The following is a 23,240-nucleotide window of genomic DNA, read 5'->3' on the forward strand; positions in this document are numbered from 1 at the left end:
AAAAAATACAATGAAACTGCCTTCTCAGGTTTAAACCCCAATTATTATTTTCTTAAATTGCGTCTGAAAATTTTGAATTAGAGCATAATACTTCAAAGGACAGTTTACCACTTGAATTTTTTAAAAAATCAAACATTTTTCGTTGTCAACTCAACCAAATCTTTATTATTAAATACCACAAAATCTAAACTCGGAAGTTACTTGAATTTTAAAAGCTCGTTTAATTTATAGTTTGCTTCTGCATGTCTTCTTTTTTAATAAAACAATTTAAAATGATATACAACGGAAAATTTCAAAATATTGAATTATTACAATTCGAACGAAATTAAAAAATTATTACCATTCGAAAGATATAAAATAAGAGAAAATAGTGATTGAAGAGGTTCTTCGTATTACTATAAGACTTTATCAAGTGTTCATTAGTTTCTGTTTTTATTAATACAGACGATAGCGTACACAGAAAATGGTTAACTTACCAGGTTAGCTTTATTTTATTCCTTCGTTTTCCGTACACTTCAAGTCTGAACCTCTAAATCGGCTTTTAATCAAGAACTAAATTACTTAAAAGTAGTTACTACTCACAGAGCTTTTTAACCTAATATTATTAACCAAGCGGTTGAAAAATTCTTATCTAAACACATAAAAAATCAGCTTCTCGTTTTTGAAGATAATAAGAATTCTGTTGTCATTCCTTTCTTTGCATATTTGCACCTATTTTATAGAAATTCAGCTTTCGGGTCGTTTCCTCTTCTGTCAATAAAATTCGTAGTTCCATACTTAAGGGCCCCATTTTAGATATGAACACCTGGGGTATTACAATATTCCTTGCCAATGTCATTTAATTTAGATTGGTCACATTAAGAAAACTTTAAAATTTTGCGCTAAGGAACATGAAGAGTAGGTTAGGAAAAATGAAACACATAAATCTGCAGTTGCCTAACACTGTTGGTCAGAAAAATCCCATTTTTCTATTTTTTCTAAAGCCTAAATTATTCAAAAATTATTTTCCGTTGGCAAAATAGATTTTCTAGAGGCGTTTCACGTTCACAAAATTCTTCCAGCCTCATTTAAAGATACAGTTCAAATCTTCCTTCAGCTTTTAAGGAAATTATTTCATAGTTATTGTTGCTATTTTTCATCAACAGATGGCACCAGTACTTAACTTCGTTCCTCTTATTCGTATTGCCTTATCATCTTAGCTCATCATTGGCTTCTCTCTCGTTATTTGCACTTCTGCAGCCGAAAAGATTCTATATTTAAACCATCGAAATTAGTCCTGTAAATTTATTAATATTACGCTTATTTTTAACTTCTCCAATTATTAAAAATGGTGATAGAAACTATGAGGTCAACTTTTTATAGAGTCTTTGGTCAACTTTTTATAGAGTGCTGTTTAACAGTATACAAATGAAGAAGCTTACCATAGACTTTAGCAAGAATTCAAGAAAATACTCTCGATTACAATTTCGTTAGAACTCAGTTTAAATTTATCAAACATTGCTGTTACGATGAACATAATAAGAGTTATAATCCTACAAGCAGAAGTTGGAACGATTATATCGAAAGAAGAAAAGTGAAGCTCGGCACAAGGTTTCGTACACCTATCATAGGAAAGGAAGGAAAATAATATCCACTTCTTTCATTTTTTAATATAGCACTTTAAGTTTGCTATGCAGGAACACTTCAGAAACTTCTAGGAAATACAAACTGAGGAGCGAATTACTGCGCAATTATTTTGTACGTCGAAAACAGAAAGTGATGATGTTTTGCCCAGCAGTGTGACGCTGTTGAAGACATTTATAATTCCTACCATTTGACTAACTGAATGTGGTCCCTTACCCTGAATTTTAGTGCACAATAATTTTGAATTCAGAAAATACTTACTGTGTTTGTCTCAGCAGCGCGCTGCTACTGAACACCTTTTCATTTTCTTTCATTTGACCTTTTTTGATGTATTCCATTACCTTGAATTTTAAAGATCTGCGTATTTATCTTCTACACGAAAAGCCGCATTTATAAGGAAATTTATAAACATCCGTTAATGAAGTTCTGGTATGCCGTCTTTTATAATACAGAATTTTTAGTCATATTTTGCTTTTATCGATAGGTATAAAGAAAACCAAAAAATCTATTATTTGAAGCATCTAGAAAGCAAAGAGCTAAGTTTAAGGATGAATGGCAGACAAAGCGCCGTAGTTTGATGACTTGCAGCTGAAGTAGATGAAAACTTAGATAATATCTTACATATAGTGTCGATAATAGCAAACAAAATAACTATGAAAAGCAGCAAAACAGCAAAATTTTCAGAATATTAAGTTATTTTCCCAAAGTTGCGGAATGAATTATGAATGAGTTGCGCAGTGTAAAAAAATTAAAAGGCTACTTTTTTAAAAAATTTGTTTTTTAGGGATAAGCAGGTTTAGCATGTCCTAAACACATTTAAAGCGTCTGATTCTCTTTCCTGCAATATATTTATTCTCTTATCTCTTAATTATAAAATATACCTTTAGAAATAAATATGAATTATACGAATACTAGAATACACAAATATTAGAGAATGCTAATGAAAACAACAATAAAAAATAGGTGAAATTATCAGATAACACCTATACAATCACGTTTTTTAACCCACGTTTTCTTTCCTTAACAGAATTATGATATAATGATTTATACTGTTAAGAGTTCGTTACCACGCTGCGCGTCAAAACTTCAAGGCAATGCAGTCAATTACTCGATAACACGCTCGGTATTTATGACACTAAGAAACCAGAAAACAAGGTCGAACATAATTTTCGTGACATTTTTACTGATTGTTTGGGAAAAGGTACTTTGGAGGTTGTCCAAAGCTATTAAACGTCATCTGGCAAGATGACGAGTCTGAGATCAGTTGGTAAGCCGATGATTCAGAAGCTTAGTCTCAGTCTGTTTTATTTTCACCACTAAAATGCCTTTGGAGGCTGATATTAATTAAGCTGGATAGAACTTGTCAAAGAAAACTCGGCAACACATATAAAACTGATGCAAAGTATTGTCTAAATATGATGGTTTAATCCGATGGTTCAATCCAGTGTCTGATTGAATCTCAAACCTGTTATTTTCCCTTTTATAAGAGTATATTTTAAGGGAGAGCTGTCCAACTGGCGGCCCGCTGACCGTATAAGGCCCGCCAAATTATTTTTTACGACCCGCGAGTACATTTTACTATGAATAAATTTATGTCACTAAATTATTATTATTATTATTAAAATTATTTTACTATGTGAAAATTTAAATCTAATTTGAATTTAAAGTAGGTACTGTTTAGTTTGCGTAACTTCACTTAACCTGGCTGAATACAGCAGCAATCCGTTTAACGTCTAATGATGGTTGGCTCAACGTTTACGCCACATATTATATTTGAGGTTGATTGTTGTTTATCTATGGTTGGCGCACGTGATGCGCACACTACCCTGCGCTATTTGGCTGATTCATGCAATCATGCGAATGCAATCTTGTCGAGAATTAGTTGAAGGGTGACTGTGTTATAATATTATTAACTTAATTTCATATTTATTTATTAATTAAAATAATTACTGAATATGAGGGCTACTAATATAAGAAAAGTAGACCTCGAAAATCGAGAATTTGAAGATTGCTGGGAGATATATTATTTATTTATTCTGAACAAGAATGGTAAAACAGTGTATGGAATGTTTACAAACCATAGCTGCGTGTAAAGAATATAACTTGAAGCGCAATTATCTTTCCATGCATGAAAAAAAGTATCATTCGTACACACGAGACATGAAAATACCACTAGTAAAAAAATGAAAAAGCAGCTGGATAATCAAATTATTTATTTTAATCAAGAACCAAAATTTCAAGAAGCATCTGTAGCTGCATCGTTTGAAGTTTGTTTAGAAGCAGTAAAGGCAAAGAAGCCATTTTTGGATGGAGAATTCATTAAAAAATGTGCCATAAAAATGGCTCAAGCATTTAATGACGACGAAATGGTAAGAAAATTTCAAACAGTATCACTTTCTCACCAGACTTTTCAGCCGACGTGTAAACGAGATTAGCATGCATGTCACTAATAAATTAGAAAACCTAATTAATAGTTGCTTCTATTTTTCGGTAGCATTGGAGGAAAGCACAGACATTTTCGATACAAATCTCAAATGCTTATCTTTATAAGAAATGTAAATGAAAACTATAATTATTCAGAAGAACTTTTAAAATTATAATCATTACACAGAACAACAAAAGGTGAAGATATTTACAAACAATTAAAATGTTCAGTAGAGCAGTATGGCGAATAAGTGCACTGCTATTGTAACCGACGGTGCTAGAGCTATGACGGGCAATAACATTGGGCTCGCGGGACTTTTGCAAAAAGAAGGAATAACATGTCGTATGTTACACTGTATTATCCATCAGGAGGCATTATGTGGTTTATCCCTACAACTAAAAGACGTAATGGACAAGGTTTGCAAAATTATTAATTTAATTCGCGGCTGAAATCGTTCTCTTACACACCGAAAATTTAAAACACTTTTGGATGAATTGGAAACTGAGTTTGGAGATCTGCTTTTACATAGTAACGTTCGTTGGTTAAGTGCTGGAAAGTGCTTGAGGAGATTCTTTACACTTCGAACAGAAGTTCATCTTTTTCTCACAGAAATTGCCGTCGATGAAAATTTGACAGCAAATTTAGTTGATAAAAATTTTATTTATTCATTTGCTTTCCTAACGATCATTACAAATTATTTAAATATTTTGAATAAATCCTTGCAAGGACAAGATCAAAATGTGTGTTGCCTTTATAAATATGCTACTAGATTTAGAAACAAATTAAAATTGTTAAGGTTTAATTTGGGGCAAAATAATTTATTTCATTTTGAATCTTGCAAAGAGATCTATTAAGAAATGCCTCAATTGGATATGCTAATTACAGATTTCAATGAAAGATTTTCTCAATTTGATGATCTTAAACCGTCTATTGATTTATTTTGTGATCCAATTAATATTGATATCAACTCCGTTGATCTTAAATATCAAATAGAATTAATGCGACCTGCAGGCTGACCCATTTTTTACATCTCGTGGAGTAACTGGAATAGAAATATTCAAATTTTTAGATAAAGAGACATATCCAAAATTGAGAGATTTTGGACTTCAAATTGTATCAATGTTCGGAAGTACATATATCTGCGAACGTGCATACTCCGATATGAAATATATGAAGTCAAAATATAGAAACAGTTTGAAAGATTCCACTCTTGAAGATATAATTAGATTTGCCACAACAAATATTGAAGATATTGTTGCTAAACAATTACGGCCACAATGTTCAATATATTATGAATATTTTAAAGTTTTCTTTTTAAAATAATTAAAATATTTTAATTAACATAAACTGACTTTTCATTTATCAACCTTCTTGGCCCCCCGAAATGTTTGGTGAAGAAAATATGGTCCGCGGGCTATGATAAGTTGGACAGCGTAGTTTTAAGAAATTAAAACATTCCTTCAAGTGATACTACGGTTAGCATACTGAATAATTCATCGAAAATCTTGTATTCGATCCAAATAAGCGCGGAGTTTATTTTCAAGACCTTGTTGATTTCCGAAAATTCGTAATGCCCTTGGCACAGTAAATGTCTCCAAGAAGAAAAATGTCTGATACACTATCATGAGTAGGGATAGCATAATCTTCAAAATATTATATAATTTCACGTCTACATTGTTTCATACTGTCCTATGAAAGCATTAGTTGATTTAATTTGTACCACTGATCACGTCGGTTCAAAAGAACCGTAATCTTCTAATCTAGTACATGTACAAACTGATAATACCGAGGATACAATTAAATACGACGGCCTATTGTGGGCAATGGATTATAGTGCTCAATTCAGGACTGAGAAGCAGCCTACAGCTGTGCGAAGGTTCTCTTAATTTTTGGCATATTCACAGTGCATCCGAGTTAATTTTTCTTAAACGTCCCTCAAATATTACTCCACAAACAAATGGCTAGGATTAAAATTAGGATTATTAGCCCAAAGGAGCGCTAGCCCAAAACGGCTATAAGTCTCGAAACGGCATTTTACGCCGAATTATTAAAAGAGATGAATTACTTTTCAAACTGTTGCCACCAAATATTATCACCCTGTACTATTTTTAAATAAATTAAATAATGAAGAATCTACATGAATGTATTTGTGTTTCTCGCATTGTGGAAAAACAACGGTACCTAGAGCAACCAAATTTTGAATAACGTAGTCCTCCGCCCAGACCTGGGCACCGGAGGCCCGAATTTCGAATTTGTTTCATTATCTCTTTCATATTTTGTAAAACTTTAACGAATTTTTATTAAAAAAAACTCAATGATTTCAAAGACGTCAATGGCAACAGCGTACGGAATAAAATATTTTCATCTCCAGCGTGCGAGACTGTGTATCGAAAATTCAGAAGATATCCTGTTTTTAAATATTTTTTCTCAGAGGGGCGTTAACCCAAATGCTCTCGAAACATGTATGTGGGTATAAATGAAAAAAAAAAAAGCGGCCCTTTGGGAAAGCTTTCAAATGTGTTTTACTTTATTTATCTTTTACTTATTATTTTTTTATTTATTTCCCTGTAGCTGAAAATCAAAAAGTCTAAAAAAAGAGCCAGACTGACCGATGAGCATCTGCAATTCCTGATAAAGATAGTTTCTGGTAATTTTTCTCCAAGGTTACTAACTTTACTGAAGTCAAAACGTCATAAAGTGTTGTACCTCAAAATTGCTGTAAGAAATAAAGTATTTTTATACATATATATGTATTTTTTCTGCATCTGTCAAAGAAAAGTGCAATAAATGAAAGAAAGATAATAGGTTATCATTATTTATTTTCAAGTTCTGTCCCTCTTGGAAAGTTCTTATAATTTGTTTGTTTAAAGTTAAAAGTAAGTTATTTAATGGTTAATTCAGCATATTGGAATTGTTTGAAATGAACGTCACTCTGAAAATTTAACATTTAGCTATCAATACGTTTGAATTTCAAACTGTAACTAACAAAAATTTCTTTTAGATACCAATCTTTAGATTACAGACTGATTATAAATATAAGTTGAAATTTATTTGCGTCATTATAATTTCATGTTTTGATAAAGATTTAGTAAATAAAATTTTTAATTTAATTTTAAAAAATTTGTTTTGTTAAAGAAACCTTTCATTTGGGGGGCAAAAAAGATTTGGCCTATCATCTGCTTTCAGACGGTATATTTGGCTCGTAATGCAATTTAAGATCACTGATTTATGGTAAACTTTTCAAATATAAGATTGTGCAGAATGGATATCTCGAAGTACATTCAACTCTCGATTTACAGGAATAATCTGGAAGCTATATCCATTACTAACTCAAAACCTCAGTTAAATCGAGAACAGTTAAATCTCATATCGTAATTAATAGTAACAATGCCAACAATTTAACAATGCTATTAACAATCCTCCAATAGTTTATTCCAGAAAATAAGTTCATTTAGTTGCGTAAGCAGTATGCAAAACAAAAACAAGAAAAAAGAATGTATAAATATCATTAGAAAGGGAAAGACTAAGTTAAAATGGCATAACAGAATAATATTTGCAAGAAAATTTGGAAAACTATCAAAAATTCAAGTAGTAAAAGAAGCAGAAAATTGAATAAAAAGTAGAAAATCGAGTAAAAAAAATCAATTAAAACTTTTTTAACACTATTTCAATATTCCTCATTGCATGAAACTGTATTATGTACAATTGCGCTGCCAAAGCCTGGAGATGACATTCTGGGCAATTCCAAGTTCGTCTGATACTTCCAGTTGGGTACGCCCACATTCCAGACGGCCGATAATTCTACCACGTAAAAAATCATCCAAATGCGTCCTTTGTGTCATAACTATTCGGTTATTGCACTGAAATGCTTATAAAGCGCCTGCGAACAATTTTTCTTCTTTGCCTGTATTCCTTATATATCACTCTCTTACACTCTCGTCATTGTGACGTACCATCGGTGTCATCTGGTTACTTCCTGAAATTTGCATATGATTCTTGAAGATGTGTGTAGTGATTTTACAGGTGATATATTTATTTTAGAGTTCGATTTTCGGGTGACTTCGAATTATCCTTAATTTATGGACATGAGTGTATGTCTGCAACCGCTTTTCAAAACAAAATGCAGATTTATTCATTAGCTTCAGATCATTTAAATACTCCAACTAACTACCTTTATTCTCAGACCCTGTGCCACAGCCGATGCAACCAGTACGGCAGGGTCCAGTGGCAGAAGTCAGGAGCGGCGAAATTATGGAGGCAACTTAGCGGCAAGATTTAGGAGTAGCAGAGTTTGCATTGGATTTGGTTATCTCTATACTAGCATTTCCCAGTATGTGGTCCGCAGATAGGTATGGATTAATCATTAAGCAATATAGGTACGTGCTTAGGGCATCAAGAAAAGGGGCACTAAGCACGTACTATTATATTCAGAAAAAGGGGCACCAAAAAATTTCCCACTGCGGATTTTACCATGAAATGCAAGGCACAGGTAAACCAAAACCAATAGAGCAAAGGCATGACGTAAAACGTACGTGGGGGCACCCAAATCTTTTAAGCGCTTAGGTCTTAAACCGAGCTTGTCTGCGGATCACAAGCAGTCCTCGAAGCCTGCCTTAAGCACTAGATTTCCAAAAAACTAGAAAACATAAAATCCAAATTATCGGTAGATGCCCCCCTATACGTGAAAATCTCAGAGTTTGGAAGTAACAACACATAGCAATTGTCGACTACTTTTTCTTTACCGGTTAATCTTACTTGCAAATTTTCCACTCTAGTCTTTGCAATAAAAGAGGAATTTAAAGCAGTATGACTATGATGTTTCTTACCAACATACATCTAAGCCAAGAATAGCTATGTAAGAATTAGCAGGTTCATCGATAGTAAAACTATAAGCATCAACATTTATTTAAATTTTAGTTAATAAAGTATATTAAAAATCCAGCAGCTTTGAATTATTGGAATCATATATAAATTTCCGTCTATTTAATTCTTTTATTTAATACAAGTATAAAAGTAAATGATTTTTAATTAACTGGTAGTGTCATTAGGTTATTCAAAGCAGGAGACGTTAAAAATGCGCAGTGTGCTCAAATGTATTCGAACAACGGATCTCCCGACTACTAGCTGGATTTGCTAACCAGGCACACTACGAAGGCACGCGCTAACGAGGAAGAAAATACCTTATATACTCCCCTTTTTGAAGGTGACTGGTAATGACGGGACTAAATTGCCAAATTGTTGTGGTGGTGGTGAATTATCGTCAAGTTCAGGCACCACTTGTAGAGTCAGTAGGTTATTTGAAGCAGGAGACGTGAAAAATATGTAATTCCTTCGCCGGGATTCGAACCTCGGATCCTGTGATTGCTAACCGGGCGTGCTATCCAGTTACATCACGAGGGCATGCGGTGAGGGAAGGTAGGGAAGAAATACCTTACTAACTGCACTTTTTAAAGTTTATTCGCAGCAGCATATGCTAAAAAAAGTTACTTAGAAGATCTGAGTGTTAAGCAAATCATTTTTAATTACAGAAAAAGTTTAAAAAAATCTGCTCTGTACTATTTCAAGCACACGTCGTTACTGAAATGAGAAAACAGACCATGTCCTCGAAAAGATGATTTTTAATTAAATCTATTGTCCACAATAAATTTCATTATGCTCATCACTGCAGATATTATAAGCTGACAAGAAATCTACTGCTGTCATCCACCTGTTCAGTTTAACTGTTTATAAAACTCTCCTCCAAAGTGGTTCATGTCCGAGGCACGTAGAAGCTTGTTCTTGACAACGAGATAAGTTTTCTGTCTAATCTACAGAAGCTGTTTTGAAATGTAGTTAATGCCTTGGATACTTCTTACTGCTTCTACCCAACTCCCAGTCATCTTTCATGCTATTTAAATAACATACTTAAATATATTGAAGGCTGTATTCACTCTTATTAACCGAAAATACATATACAACAGTAGCTACTAGCGTTATAATCCACGTTTTTGTTGCCTTTTGTTAACGAATTTCTATCCTGCATGTTCTTATTCAAGCTTGAACATTTTAAATAAAGACTGAATGTCGCGTTTAGGATAAAACTTTTCAATGAACCGCGAGATTTTACTTTCTAATAATTACGCTCTAACTCTCAAGCAAGTGTAATATCAAAAAGAAAAATTCTTTAGCAAAAAATTCTTTATTTGCCAGGGTCTAATTATCACCTAAGCCACAAGACCCAGGCTTACAGCCCAAGGTTTTAAGAGGTCTTAAATTATCTTATAGCAGCTCATAGGCTTATTTTTATCTAAAAAAAAAAAAAAAAAACAAGTGTTATGGTTGGGGGCTCCTGAAAGAGTTCTGTACCCAGGTTCCTCGACTGTCTTAATCGGCCCCTTTTGTTTATTATCCAATAACTAACGTTTGTTTACTATCTAATTACTAACATAGCCGAAATATCCCTACTTCATATGAGACCCAAAAGAATATTATATGACATTACTTCGTTTTTTCTTACTAAGAAGTGAACCCAATTTCTATATGTCATTTCTCGAAGCCATTAATTCTTCTCTTCTCACCCCCCCCCTCAGAAGTTAGAGTTTGCACAGAATACCCTGTTAAATATTATTACAGATTTCAATATTCACACAGGGTAGATTCTTCCTTCGAGTGTTGATTTTGGTCTGTCAATCATTATTTTTAAGTTATTATGACAAAACACTCGACGATTAGCTGCTTTAGAAGTGTACTTGCATGACGTAGTACATTCTGTGCGTTAAGCGCTAAATTGGTTCCAATGTAAGCAGACAGCTTCGGTTCCTCCATGCACTACTTCTGTACCAATTTTGCATGCAGATGTTGTTCGTGTGTACAATGATCGCAGACAACTGAAAGTTATAGTCAATTCATAATCTAATGAATTCATTGCTTTTTCGCGCAGTTTGATTACTACCGCACTTCAAGACCATGGTTCTGCTTCAAAAATTGTATATTCCGAAACTTATTGCATAGACTGGATATTAAGGCAAAGCAATTTGAAGGCTATCCGAGGGCCCGAGAGGGCTTGATAGCCCAGAATAAAAAAATACTAAGTATTTTGAACAGTATTCTTCGACGTCAGATAAAATCTTTATTTTCGTTTCTAATCCACTTAAAGCTTTCTTGATCAAATGAGTACAGTCTATGTTCCTGGCTCGCATTTCATCTGAGAATTTTCTTTCTCAGCTGCTCAGTAGGCAATTTATTTGTTTTTGGTTGTTGATTATGCAAAGCACGTTAGGGGTATCTGCTTAAGGAAAGGAATGCTTTCATGGAGGACTTTTTAAGGGAAACTGAATTGTGTCCACGTTACACATGAGGAAAACTTTCATTCAGGCGGCCTCTTCGCCGGGACTCGAACCCAGGTCGAAGTTACCGCTTGACCACTGGTGGGCTCTGAAGTCTGTAAATGTTTTAATAATCTCTGGAACGCTCCATACATACACATAATGCAAAGCTAATTATTAGCTAAGTTACTTAAATGATTTTTTTAAAGAAAGCGTTTAAGCTAAATACATCTAAAACATTCTTATTTTAATTAATTAAGCACAAAGAAAAATTAAGGTTTTTAATCTGTTAAGTGATGCTAATAATTATTAAAATTATTTTTCCTGAAAATAATATTTATTTATTTTCCTGATTTTTTTTTTAGCCCAAAGGACGTTAGCCCAGAAGGGCTATTAATTTCGTTTTGGCATTGCGTGGCGTTTCACTTTTTAAATTGTTACCACCAAATATTAAAGCCCTGTATTATATTTAAAGAAACTAAATGATGAAGAATCTGCATGAATATATGTTTCTCGCATTGTGAAAAAACGACGGTACGTAGAGACATCAAATTTTGAATAACGTAGTCCTCCACTCGAATATAGGAAGCCCAAATTTTGAATTTCAAATTTATTTTATTAATCTTATAATCTTAATAATTAAATTTATTAAAAAATCTGAAAGCTTACAGACTTTTTTTTTTCTTCTTCTTGAGCGTTATTTTGAATGGTTTGAACGAATTTAAGTTTTTCTTCTCTTCAGTAGCAAAATAAATTTGTTACACGCTAAGAACTACTAATACTCTATATTATATACAGTATGCGCAGTAAGCACAGAATAAGTTCGTTTCTTACAATTCTACGGAAAGAACAGGAACATTCTAAACACAAATGCTGAATGCCATTTCAACTTACCTTAACCTAATTCTTCCATGCTTTGAGGAAATTATTCAGAGCAAAGAAGATCCAAAGCAAAAATTAAATTTTAAAACCAACCGCAGTGCAAGTACGGCAACAACCTTGTATAACTCTAATATAATATACGAGAATCACGAGCAGTATTCTACAGCGGAAGAAAACAATAAACTGCATTCACCTTACCAGCAAACAAGTACGACCAGTAACCATCTTTCGCCCGGACGCTCTTTTACTCCAAGCTCTCCCTTCTTCAGCATACCATACAACCAAACCCCTTGGTTATTATCCCCATCAGAACTGTCTGCGTTCAAGCGATCTTAGTAAATTTCCCGTTTGACAGGTCTGTAATGGAAAGCTTCCCCCTTGTTAGTTTCGAGCAAACCAGCTGTTACGAGAGTTCAGCAGCAACAAAAAAGGACAGTGGTTGAAAGACGCGTCCAGGAAGTTGTAACGAACCGACATTATACGATTTTTCAAGCTGTAAATGCAGCAACCAGCATTACATAACTCATATTAATATAAAATTGTTTGGACTGAACAGATGCTAGTTAAAGCGCCGGTTTTAGAATTAAAATACAAAGATTTACAATACATGAGACAATAAGGTAGCATTTCCGGTGAGATTACGTTCAAATAAGGTTTTTTTTCATTAACTTAACCTTATTTCTGATATTTAAAATAATTCTTACAAATTTTCCCTCTCCACACCATTTCTGGTAATCATCACTATAATTTCCTCGTCCGTACGTCTGTCTCGCTTTTGTACAAAAGCTATAAACATTGAAATATGTAAAAACAAAAAAAGTTGAAAAAATACAACTTTTAAAATTTTTTCCCTAGAATTTTTATCGAATCGTTCACGGTATTCTGAATTAAATTAATCATTATAATGCTCGGTCATTTTACAAATGCATGCAATAAAAATTATTTTATATATACTTATATATAGTCTGACTGTTCTCTTAGAAAGGTCCTCCACGAAGGCATCCCTCACCTTAGGCAGATAGCCCTAGTGTGCTTTGCCATAATGAACTAAAACAAAACATACAGGGTGTAACAGTACAGGTTCAGGTAGAAGCTAGGCCAGCACCTCCGTAGTACCACAGGTAATTGAGGTATTACTGAACCTAGCTAACTGTTAAACTTTCCACCCCAATTTTGAGGGAGAACACCCCGGGGGTGGTCCGAGGTTCTCCCGCCCCTCTTTTTTTACCATCAACCACTTGACTTTCTGAGATAAATGAGTTCTGGTATTAATAGTGTACACAAATCATATTGAGAAAAGACTGTCCTTGAAAAGTTCAACAAATGCTTCCAAAAGCAGAAATATAAGAATAAATGTCTTTTCTAAAGCGGAAGGTGTAATAAGCAAGTCTTTAGAGCTCCCGTCCATCAGCATTGCGTAAAAAAATGAAACTGTTGAAACATTAAAATGAAATTTAAAAAAATAAAAAATAATAAATAAAAAAAATAAAAAATAATGATGAAAATGAAAAATAAATAAATAAATAAATAAAAATATATAAATAAAATAAAATAAAAAAGACAAATATGGTATAGTAACATATGGAGATGAATAAGCATTATATATGACAAATATCCAGTCCGAGTCTTTGGATATGTATAAGAACGTCTCTGATTTTGGCCCTAAGGTGTCTGTTCTTTATTGCATATTTCTTAAATGGTATTAGATTGTTGTTAGGCTTGATCAGATGTTTGCCGTCTGTTAGATTACAGTCAAAAATGTAATGATCAGGGTCACCCCTTTCGCCACATATGCAGAGATCCGTGGGGCACATGCCTCTGCCATGGAAGTAGGTGGGGAAAGGACCGTGCCCTGTGATATACTGATTCAGAACATGGTCATAATGTAGTGCCTCTTTGTCAGTTTTTGAGAAAACATTGTGGACTCTTCTGCCTTGCAATGCAGAATCCCACTCTTCTTGCCACTTTGAGTAGACAATTGCATTCAGTATAAATTTTAAATGGGACTTGGGCCATGGACGGGGGACTTGGGCCACGGGACATGAATTACCTTACTGTTGATGTTAGTCGTTGCATCCTTTGCAAGGAGGTCAGCTGCCTCGTTGCCGTCGTTTCCGTTGTGGGCTTTCACCCAATTGAGGATAAACTGGATTTCTGGGTGGGCACTTATTGTATTTTGAATATACTGAGCCAATTGGTTCTTATTGTTCCTGTCCTTCAGGGCATATAATGCAGATTGACTGTCTGAATAGATAGCTATTGTCCTGACATTATTTGATATAGCTTTATTTACTGCAGATAGAATTGCTGACAGCTCAGCTTGATAAACGGAATTTTCTGGAGATAATTTTCCTTGCGTTCACAAACTTTCAGATAGAGACACCAAACAGGAGAGATAACAAACAGGAGAGATAGAGTACACCTAGACGATGAGAAATCGCATATGAATGCATGGTCGGAAACGCTTTCCTGGCGCGCTAGTGACGACACAAAAGTCGAGAAAGAAAGGACACGAACGGGATGAGAAAACATGTTTAATTCGAAGTACATCAAAAACAAAGCAAAAACAACATAAAGGTCATCATCAAGGAATGTGTTCGAAATTACGACCCGGACCGTGACGCAGGAACCGCACGTCATGCATCTAACCATTCGCCATGCAGATCTTCCATGCGGAGATGTGAGACCCACGTTCCTGGGTCGTAATTTCAAACACCTTCTTTAATGACGATCGCTGTTTGTTTTTGTTCTTATTTGTAGGTTTCTGCTGTACTAAACATAATAAGAAAAAAAGGTTTTGTCTCACTGTTTGTGTCCTTCCTTTTTCGCTTTTTGTGTCGTGATTACCGCGCCAGGAAAGCGTTTCCGACCATGCATTCCTTTGTGATTTCCCATCGTCTAGGTGTACTCTATATCTCCTGAAAGTTTGTCAACGCTATACTGATACACTCTGTATAGTGTGACTGTCCTCATGCAATTCAGATTTATTTATTTATTTATTTGCGTGTATAATTTGCCTGCACCTTAACGTGACGAGACACCACTGCGAATACCCATACATAAGCGACGTCAGACAAGTAGTTCAGTCTTTCTAACTTATAAACTTAATCGGTTATAAAATAATTCACAAAATAGTTATTGATCGCTTGACGACAATACTAGGGCAAAGAATTGTTCATTACCTTCCAAATTTAAAAATAAAAAAATTTGACTGGGTTCAAAATCCATTTGTGTTAAATGACACGTCGGGATATGAGTTAACTTTGAAAGAAGAAAAGGGTGGTAATTTAGGTGTGCAATAACGATATTTAACTTCGAAACATTCAGAAGAATCAATTAATTCGTTCTGGTTTAATCTTAGATACGATTATCCGACAATATCACAAAAAGCTTTAAATGTATTATTACTAATTTTCACGTCTTATTTGTGCGGATTCGAATTTTCGGTTATGACCGAAATCAAAACGAAACAAATATCCAGATTTCTAAATCTGGACCACGAAATAAGAGTGACATTTTTATTCCCAAATATAAACGAAGTTATCAAAAAGCACTAATCTCAAATTTCACATTAAATGTAATTTGTAATTTGTGTTAAATAGGATTTTGTTTACTGTGTAATGCAATTTTATTTCAATGAAAATTATTATAGTACGCTATTTTTGTGAAATACGTTATAGGTGCATCAATCAATGAACTAAGTAAAATTCTCTGAAATTTATCTCATTGTTAGTTCACCGCCAAATTTTCATATTATTAAAAGTATGCCGTAATGAAAAAGAGTTTGAAAATCACTAAAATAGAATATGCTAAGGTTTTTTTTTTTTTTTTTTTTTTTTTTTAAACCCTCTCTCTAATGGCGGGCACTTGCCTATGCCGAGATCGGCCACTCCTAAGGCCAGATGTGGTGGTCTCTTTATTATGGAGGCATCCAACAGGTGGCCACCACTGCCTCCTATTGAAGGGACAGATAATTTTTACATCCATGTCTTCTCCGGGATTCGAACTCGGGCCCTTCGGTATCGCAATTAGGCTTCCCTAACCCCTATACCGTCTGGGCGGCGGAATAGACTATAGCAAGGGAACATTGAAAATATCCAAGTTATTGCTTGAGGTGAATTATGCCTAAAAGGTATCAGATCTGAGCAAAATTTGTGGAAAAGTTAATTAAAATATTTATTACTAAATCTTTCATTTATAATAACTATTATTACGTAGACTTCGTCTTACTGATCGAAGATATTGCCATCAACAAGATCTTAAACAGAAACTTTATTAATATTAGTAGAACATACAGTTAGAATTTTAAGTGTATTCTTGATTATGGAATTTTATTATTACAAATATATATATATATATATTTCTGCGTACAAGTAAACACGAATATCGTCAGTTTGTCATTAAGTGCTCTAACATAGCAATCATCGTCATTACGTGAGCCAAGATGGTAAACTCAAAAGCAACTCTTTCGAGAGAAACGATTTTTTTCGTCTGCTCAGACTGCAACACTTTTTTTTTTTTTTAATGTAGAAAATCTGTTTTTGTCATTTTTGTTTTAAAAGAGGATGAGAAGTTTGTTTTATAATCTGTGAAATTTTCAAAACTTTATATCAGATATATCTTTAGATGCTGAATTTTAAATTCATAAACATCAAATAGTTAAAAAGATACAGCGATTTTTGAAAAATTCGCCGAAAATTCAGATGTTAAGTAAGTTTTACTGAAAAGACATTTTCTCTCTCTATTTGATGATACAAACAGTAAAATTCTGATATGCCTAGTTTGTTTGTTAAATGAAGATACGCGTAAAAAAATCGTTTAAACAACAAATAAAAAATATTTAAATCGAATTTTGAAAAAAATCGCTTCACCGCATTGCATCATCATCGACAAACGGTGCGTACAAAATCTGAAGTCGATAGCTTATCAGAAAGCAGATTAAAATTTGACAACAAAATTCCACTCACAGTGAATCATCATTAAAGAACTAAATAAAAGCTAAAAACAACACTTTCTAATTATATGCGTTCGTACATATAAAAGTTACAAATTTAATTTTGTTACTGCGAATAATAATTTTAAAAAATTGGCTAAAAATGTTAGATGAATTGGAAACGTGCGAATTTGAATTATCTGACAAAATTCAACCTTATATTAATTTTATATAAAAATTCTGCGATTTCAATGGTTTTGATTTAAATAACAGATTTTTCATACAATGGAATAGAGTGCTTCTGCTTTGAAAAACAGAAATCTGTATTAGAAATTAGAATTTCTGAAGATGTACAGATTTTTTGTCTGTAAATTTAAAATAAAATATCAGAAAAATTAAAAAGTTTCAGAAAAGTTAAATTTTTCTTAATTTTACAATATTTAGTAATTTATTTTGTTACCAAAAAAAAAAAAAAAAAAAAAAAAAATACGCATTTACTTAAATATGTATAAAAAAGCCATTCTAATGATTTTAAAATTAAAAAAAAAAAAAAAGAGGAAAAATATCTAACAAGTGCTTAGCTTTGAAAATAATGGGTTTTCCCCCAGCTCCACCCCCGGGAAACATAACTTACGCATACACTAAAAACAAACTATAATTTTGCATTATTCTTTCTTTAAACTGGGTCAGCGCAACACAGTATGCAGTGCAAAATAATGCATCTATATCTACATTTCTTATTGAATGGCTAAATAACGCAGACATTTTTTGAAAAAAAATTGACCTATATTTCATTTTTAGTCCGTAATTACATATTATGTGTATTATTATTTAACATGTTAACCAAATTATTAAATCAGGAAAACAACAATAAAACACGCTATTTTCATATATTTGAAATAAAAACAACTTACGCATTGTAGAGCAAGTTCACTCCAGCCAGAAGGCATGATCTCCGATCCGTGACGTCACACTAGCCCGGGGCAATCGCATTCAAACAACCCATAGCCCTTTAACGCCTTCTTTTCTTCTTTAAAAGAAGCGAACGTCGACCCTTTTGTTGAAAGTTTTTTAAATAACCAGGCTCACGGTTTTTTAATAAGGGACTGGTTCTTCCTCTTGCGAATAAAACGTTTGCACGCTTTGTGTACCAAAGAATATCATTTCATAGAGAAAGTCGCATGATTCACATTGCTGGAAAGAGTTGTTGTTTCTGAAGACATCACCATTCGCTAAAACGAAAGTAGTCTTTATCAACTATAGGAGGTCCAGAAAACACTTGGTTACACAAGGTTTGTATTTAGTTAACTTTGTTCCTGGCTCGTATCTGAAGCAGACAGCAAGATTGCAGATAATTGGAGATACAACTGTACTGATTACCCCTTTCTTTAGGTAAACTGATACGTACCCTAGAAAAGTTAGCTTTTATTCGTCAATGAGAAAAATGTGATACGGAAGAATTACCAAAAAGAGAGTAGATTCCGATATCTGAAGTGAACACTCACCGTGATTAAATTCGCTTGAATAGCTGCTTCTGCGCACAAACAATCAGATTATATCTTTCAGGATAAATGAAGTATATACGAGATTTGCTTTATACGAAATGAGACTCAAAACGAAAGAGCAATTTTCCTTATTCTTTTTCTTATTTTGCCCCGAAAAATATTTTAAAGTTTAATTTTCATTAAACTATGCTTTAGTTATAAAAATACATTATAGAGTCGCAAAATTGTTCTCGTCATAAAAAAGATCTTTTAATGCGTTAGAAAATTCTCACTCATACGTAATTAAAACTTCCCAAACAAACAACTGGAATCGTTCCAGAAATTCTGAATTTTTATGAATCCTCTTCTCATTTGAATAATTTTTAATATGTAAGTGCGTAGATTCAAGTTTTAAAAGTACTGCAAGAATAAGTAGTAAAATGAAAAATTAGTTTTATATCAATTCGATGTAATTAGGTTCACGGAGCTAAATCAATTAGTTTTTTTCCCCTTTTGCTTCAATTCATTTTTCTGCCAAACTTCATTGTTTAGCATTTTGGTTAATGAAACTTGTTTGGAATTTTCATTAATAAATGAATGTTGTTTGTGGTTGAATAAAAGAATTGTTAAAGGATTAAATGAATAAATGAATGTGAAAGAAAATAAAGAATAAAATGTAAATATATGCTATTTTGAATAATATTTGTCTTGCTTTAATTTTAAACAGAAAATAAATTTAGCATTTAATTTTTTTATAAGAATGAGTTACTAGATGAAATTTAGCCTAAAATATTAGCTTAAATTATAAATTAAATGCTGAAATACACAAATGTTTTAAGTGAATTATTTCACTTACAAAGATCAAACATTTTTTCTCTCTTTTTAATGAAATTTCTGTAAAATATTTTTTTTTTTTTTTTCAAAGTTCTTGCGCGAAATCAAGAAAAAAATTCTTCTTCATATTCTCAAACTCAGATGTACAATGCTTGCAAGATGCTGCAATTTTCTTAAACTCACATATTCAAAATCGCAGTACCTGCAGGTATTTAAACGACAAAATCTAATATCTAAATTTTAAACGGTTGAAGAATATAAATGGCTAACGCAAAAACGATTAAAAATTTATGAGACATATGTCAAAACTGCCACCTTTGTGCAATGTACTCTTTGCACAGTTTGTACGTTAGTTTATATTTCAGAATAAAATTTCTTTTTCATTTATATTTCCTTACATAATAGAATATCCATATTAGAATATGAGATGTTTGTAACTCTACTAAAAACTCACGCTTCTCAACTATTATTAAAAGAAATTATAAACCCATACCTATGTATTTTTTACACCTCAGTTTTTCTTGAATCTCTCATTATCTGGCATCTTTATAAAACCTCAAGTTCCAGTAAGCCACTTGCTTAACGACTATCTATGGTGAAAAGGTGGTTAGGTTATCGCTAAAAAAAGATCTATCCAAAGCAGTTCTTTTAAAAAAAAAGAACAAGAATTTAAAAATCTCGTTTCAGCCTACGTTTTTCACAAGTCACAGGCCTTACAGGAAGTGGTATAAAATAGAGGACAGAAGGCGAAGAGAGGCTTGTTCGAGAGGCCAGACATTCGTGTCCACCGCCTGAAGGTAAGCAGCACGGGCATTTGTCCTTATATGTCTTTGGATTCGTCAACGTTCACCAACTACGGGGGCGTGATTTTACATATCAGCAACAGCTGAGTTATAATCTCAAATTTATGAACTTTAACGCTAAAGAAATGGATTCCAAACAAAGAATTTATAATTCGGCAAATCTTAGCTTTGCAAAGACCAAAGAGTTTCTTTCCGTCTTTCTTTTTATAAGTAGATGTTTGAAAAACAGAGCTTCAGACAGAGATTTAGCTTGCGAGAAAGTGAAAGATCTGGTAAAACCATGCACTATATTCTGAACAAAAGATTTTGATATGTTTTGTTTTACGCACAATGAGGATGGGGATTCCTTACAAAGTTTCCAAAAGCAAATAGTGGATGTCCATAATGTTGGACACCTGATTTCAAGCGGAAATCGAGTTTGAGACAGAAGTTAGGCTTCTTGAAATCGCTTGTATAACGAGAAGAGTTATGTAGTATTAACTTAATTAAGATTAGCAATTAATTTGTTCTAATAAATATGAGCAGTTAAATAATAACTTTATAGTTACTTAGAAATGAATTATAACTTTTAGGGACAGCACTAGCTTTGTCGAAATGTATTAACCAATTTTTTACAATCAAAAGTACTGAAGAAAAAATATTATTGTAAGAGGTAACTTATTAAGAATACAAATTTTAATTTATTTAAAAAAAAACATTTTAATTATATTTACCTCCGTAGTGACGTAAGGACAATTGCTCTTTCTATCCAATTTACTGAAAAGCTAAAGCCACTGAGAGCTGCGTGCACAGGTGAAAAAATGAACTAACTCGCGCTTTTCATGCAACATATTTTCTGCACGCAGACGTACTGTGTTTAATAGAAGCAATTATACCTGGAATTTTTTCAATATTTAAAAGCCTCATTAGCTGTACGTTTAGATATTAAACCGATCTGAACAAAAATATTTCAATCCAAAACTGTAGAATTTCTCCAAAGAATTATGACAAACGATACATGGAACTGGCTCTTCCATTACTATAGGACTCATATTTCATTGAAGCTTCAACGTAAAATTCAGTAATTGAATATTAATACTCCAGAAACGTAACAGATTTTACGTACTTAAGAAATTACTTATGTATTTTAAAAACAAAAATAAAAATTACTGGCACAAATATGGAATCTAGTATCTCATCAATCGGAACAAAACCTTGGATGGGAATCAGAATCTTTGTTTTCTTACACTACACCAAACTGCGGGTATATTCTGAAGCATTCGCTCTGTGTCAAATTTTATGTACACAAACTGTGATTTAAGTTTTTGTCATTCTATTTGATGAACACAAATCTTAGCATGAAATTTTTCAGTTTCACAAACACTAAATTCTCATTATATTTATGAGAACGAATATCCATCAGAAACATTTTTACATGATTCTCAACGAACACAAATTCACAATTTCATCGACATAGTTGATCACTAAGCAATGCTTAATATATCGATAAACAAATGTGTAAAATGCAGAATAAACTGAAGATTCAGAGCTGCTTATTCCATTGGAATAAGATAAAGTTTAACTACTTGTTTTTAGGAACGGAATTGTCAAATGACTTCATCGTCATATTTAAGTATTAGAATTAGATAGATGATTCGGAAATTATTTTAGAATAATGAAAGAATTTGTAACAGTGCAAATTGGAATTTCGAAACACTTCCTCGCAAAAGACAAATGTGTGAGTCAGATTATTATCCATGCACCAAAAACTGGTCGTTCAACTCAAGTGGGTGTAGTTTAATATCAAGCAACATGTGCACCAAGACCTGTAAAATATGGTTTATCTTCCAGATAATTCCCACTTGAATCTGCTACACAGATCAGAAACCATTCGAGAGGTTTGCTTTTTTTTCTTTCCCTTTTCTTTTAAATCCACGCGTTTGACACACATTTAGCGTCGGCAGTGAAAGTATCCTTCTGTAGCAGATGGCAGACGATGATACCTCAAGGGAATGCTAATCGCCGTGGAAGGAACTCTGCACCCATCGAGACATCTCGGTCGAGGTTGTGTATACCTGAGGAAGTCACGTGTTACAATGAGTCCTTCTGTTTTGGCAAACGACAACTATAAGCGGAGTTTTCGACCGGTCCCCATTGAACGAACGCTCATAGTGAGGTTACCGGAAAATGCCGCGACCGGGTTTCATCGCCAACAGAGAACATCGCATCATTTTTCAGCATGGTAAGTCCTGGGTAGTAACATAAAAATATCGCCCGTTTGGCGAGACAAAATAGTTGAGCACAATAAGATAAAAAGAACACAATTCACCAATAGCTTCCCTAATATCCCTCCCCGTCGCAGAGAATTCAAGGCCACATACAAGAATGGGTCGGAGTGGAGGAAGTGTAAGATCAATTTTTGTTAAGGGAATAAAAGATTTTCTTTATGAATACATTTTTTTAAAAATGATAAACAATACGCTGTTAAAAATTAATTAATTTTTATGTTTCCTAATAAAGAACACTCGGTAAATTGCAGTTCCAAATATCTGAATCAAGGAAAGATATTCCGCCAGTCCGAAAATCCGTATAATTGGCCTGACTCTCCAGACACCACATCTATTCTTCATACAATGCAAGCGAGAGAAAGCGGATTATATTTTATTTCAGTTATCTGCTTATCGTACATTTTGCCTATCATATTTGAAATTTTATTAAAAGTGTTCATTGTATAACAATGATTTAACAACTGGAATATGAAATGTTATTACTTTCGTTAATTAAAATACAAAACATAGTTTAGTTTACCGATAAATTAAACAACGAAATTATTTCATTTAGCTTAACAAATAACAGATTTCCATTTTGACTAAATTGAAAAGAAATAATTGATTTTTTATATATGTGAGTACTATAAAAAATCACATAAAACCTTGTTTCACAATTACCATGTTAGAATATTATATATTGTTT

General features: G+C 33.1%; 1 protein-coding gene across 5 annotated transcripts in view; it reads right to left on the bottom strand.

Moving 5' to 3' along the window:
- The window catches only part of LOC118197748 (uncharacterized), a 429,345-nt gene that overhangs the window by 214,374 nt on the left and 191,731 nt on the right, over positions 1 to 23,240 (bottom strand). Inside the window, exon 1 of one of the 5 annotated variants that reach the window (XM_085815788.1) lies at positions 18,082 to 22,412. The exons of the other annotated variants lie outside the window; for them this stretch is intronic. Within the exon in view, the coding sequence (XP_085671914.1) occupies positions 18,082 to 18,117 (36 nt within the window). The 5' untranslated portion in view covers positions 18,118 to 22,412. Of the gene's footprint in view, positions 1 to 18,081; positions 22,413 to 23,240 lie in introns of those variants that run through there. 5 annotated transcript variants of the gene reach the window in all.

This window comes from Stegodyphus dumicola, chromosome 4, assembly GCF_044657685.1.
Source record: "Stegodyphus dumicola isolate Sdum_Otavi_A_Nest chromosome 4, ASM4465768v1".
Lineage (NCBI taxonomy): Eukaryota > Metazoa > Arthropoda > Arachnida > Araneae > Eresidae > Stegodyphus > Stegodyphus dumicola.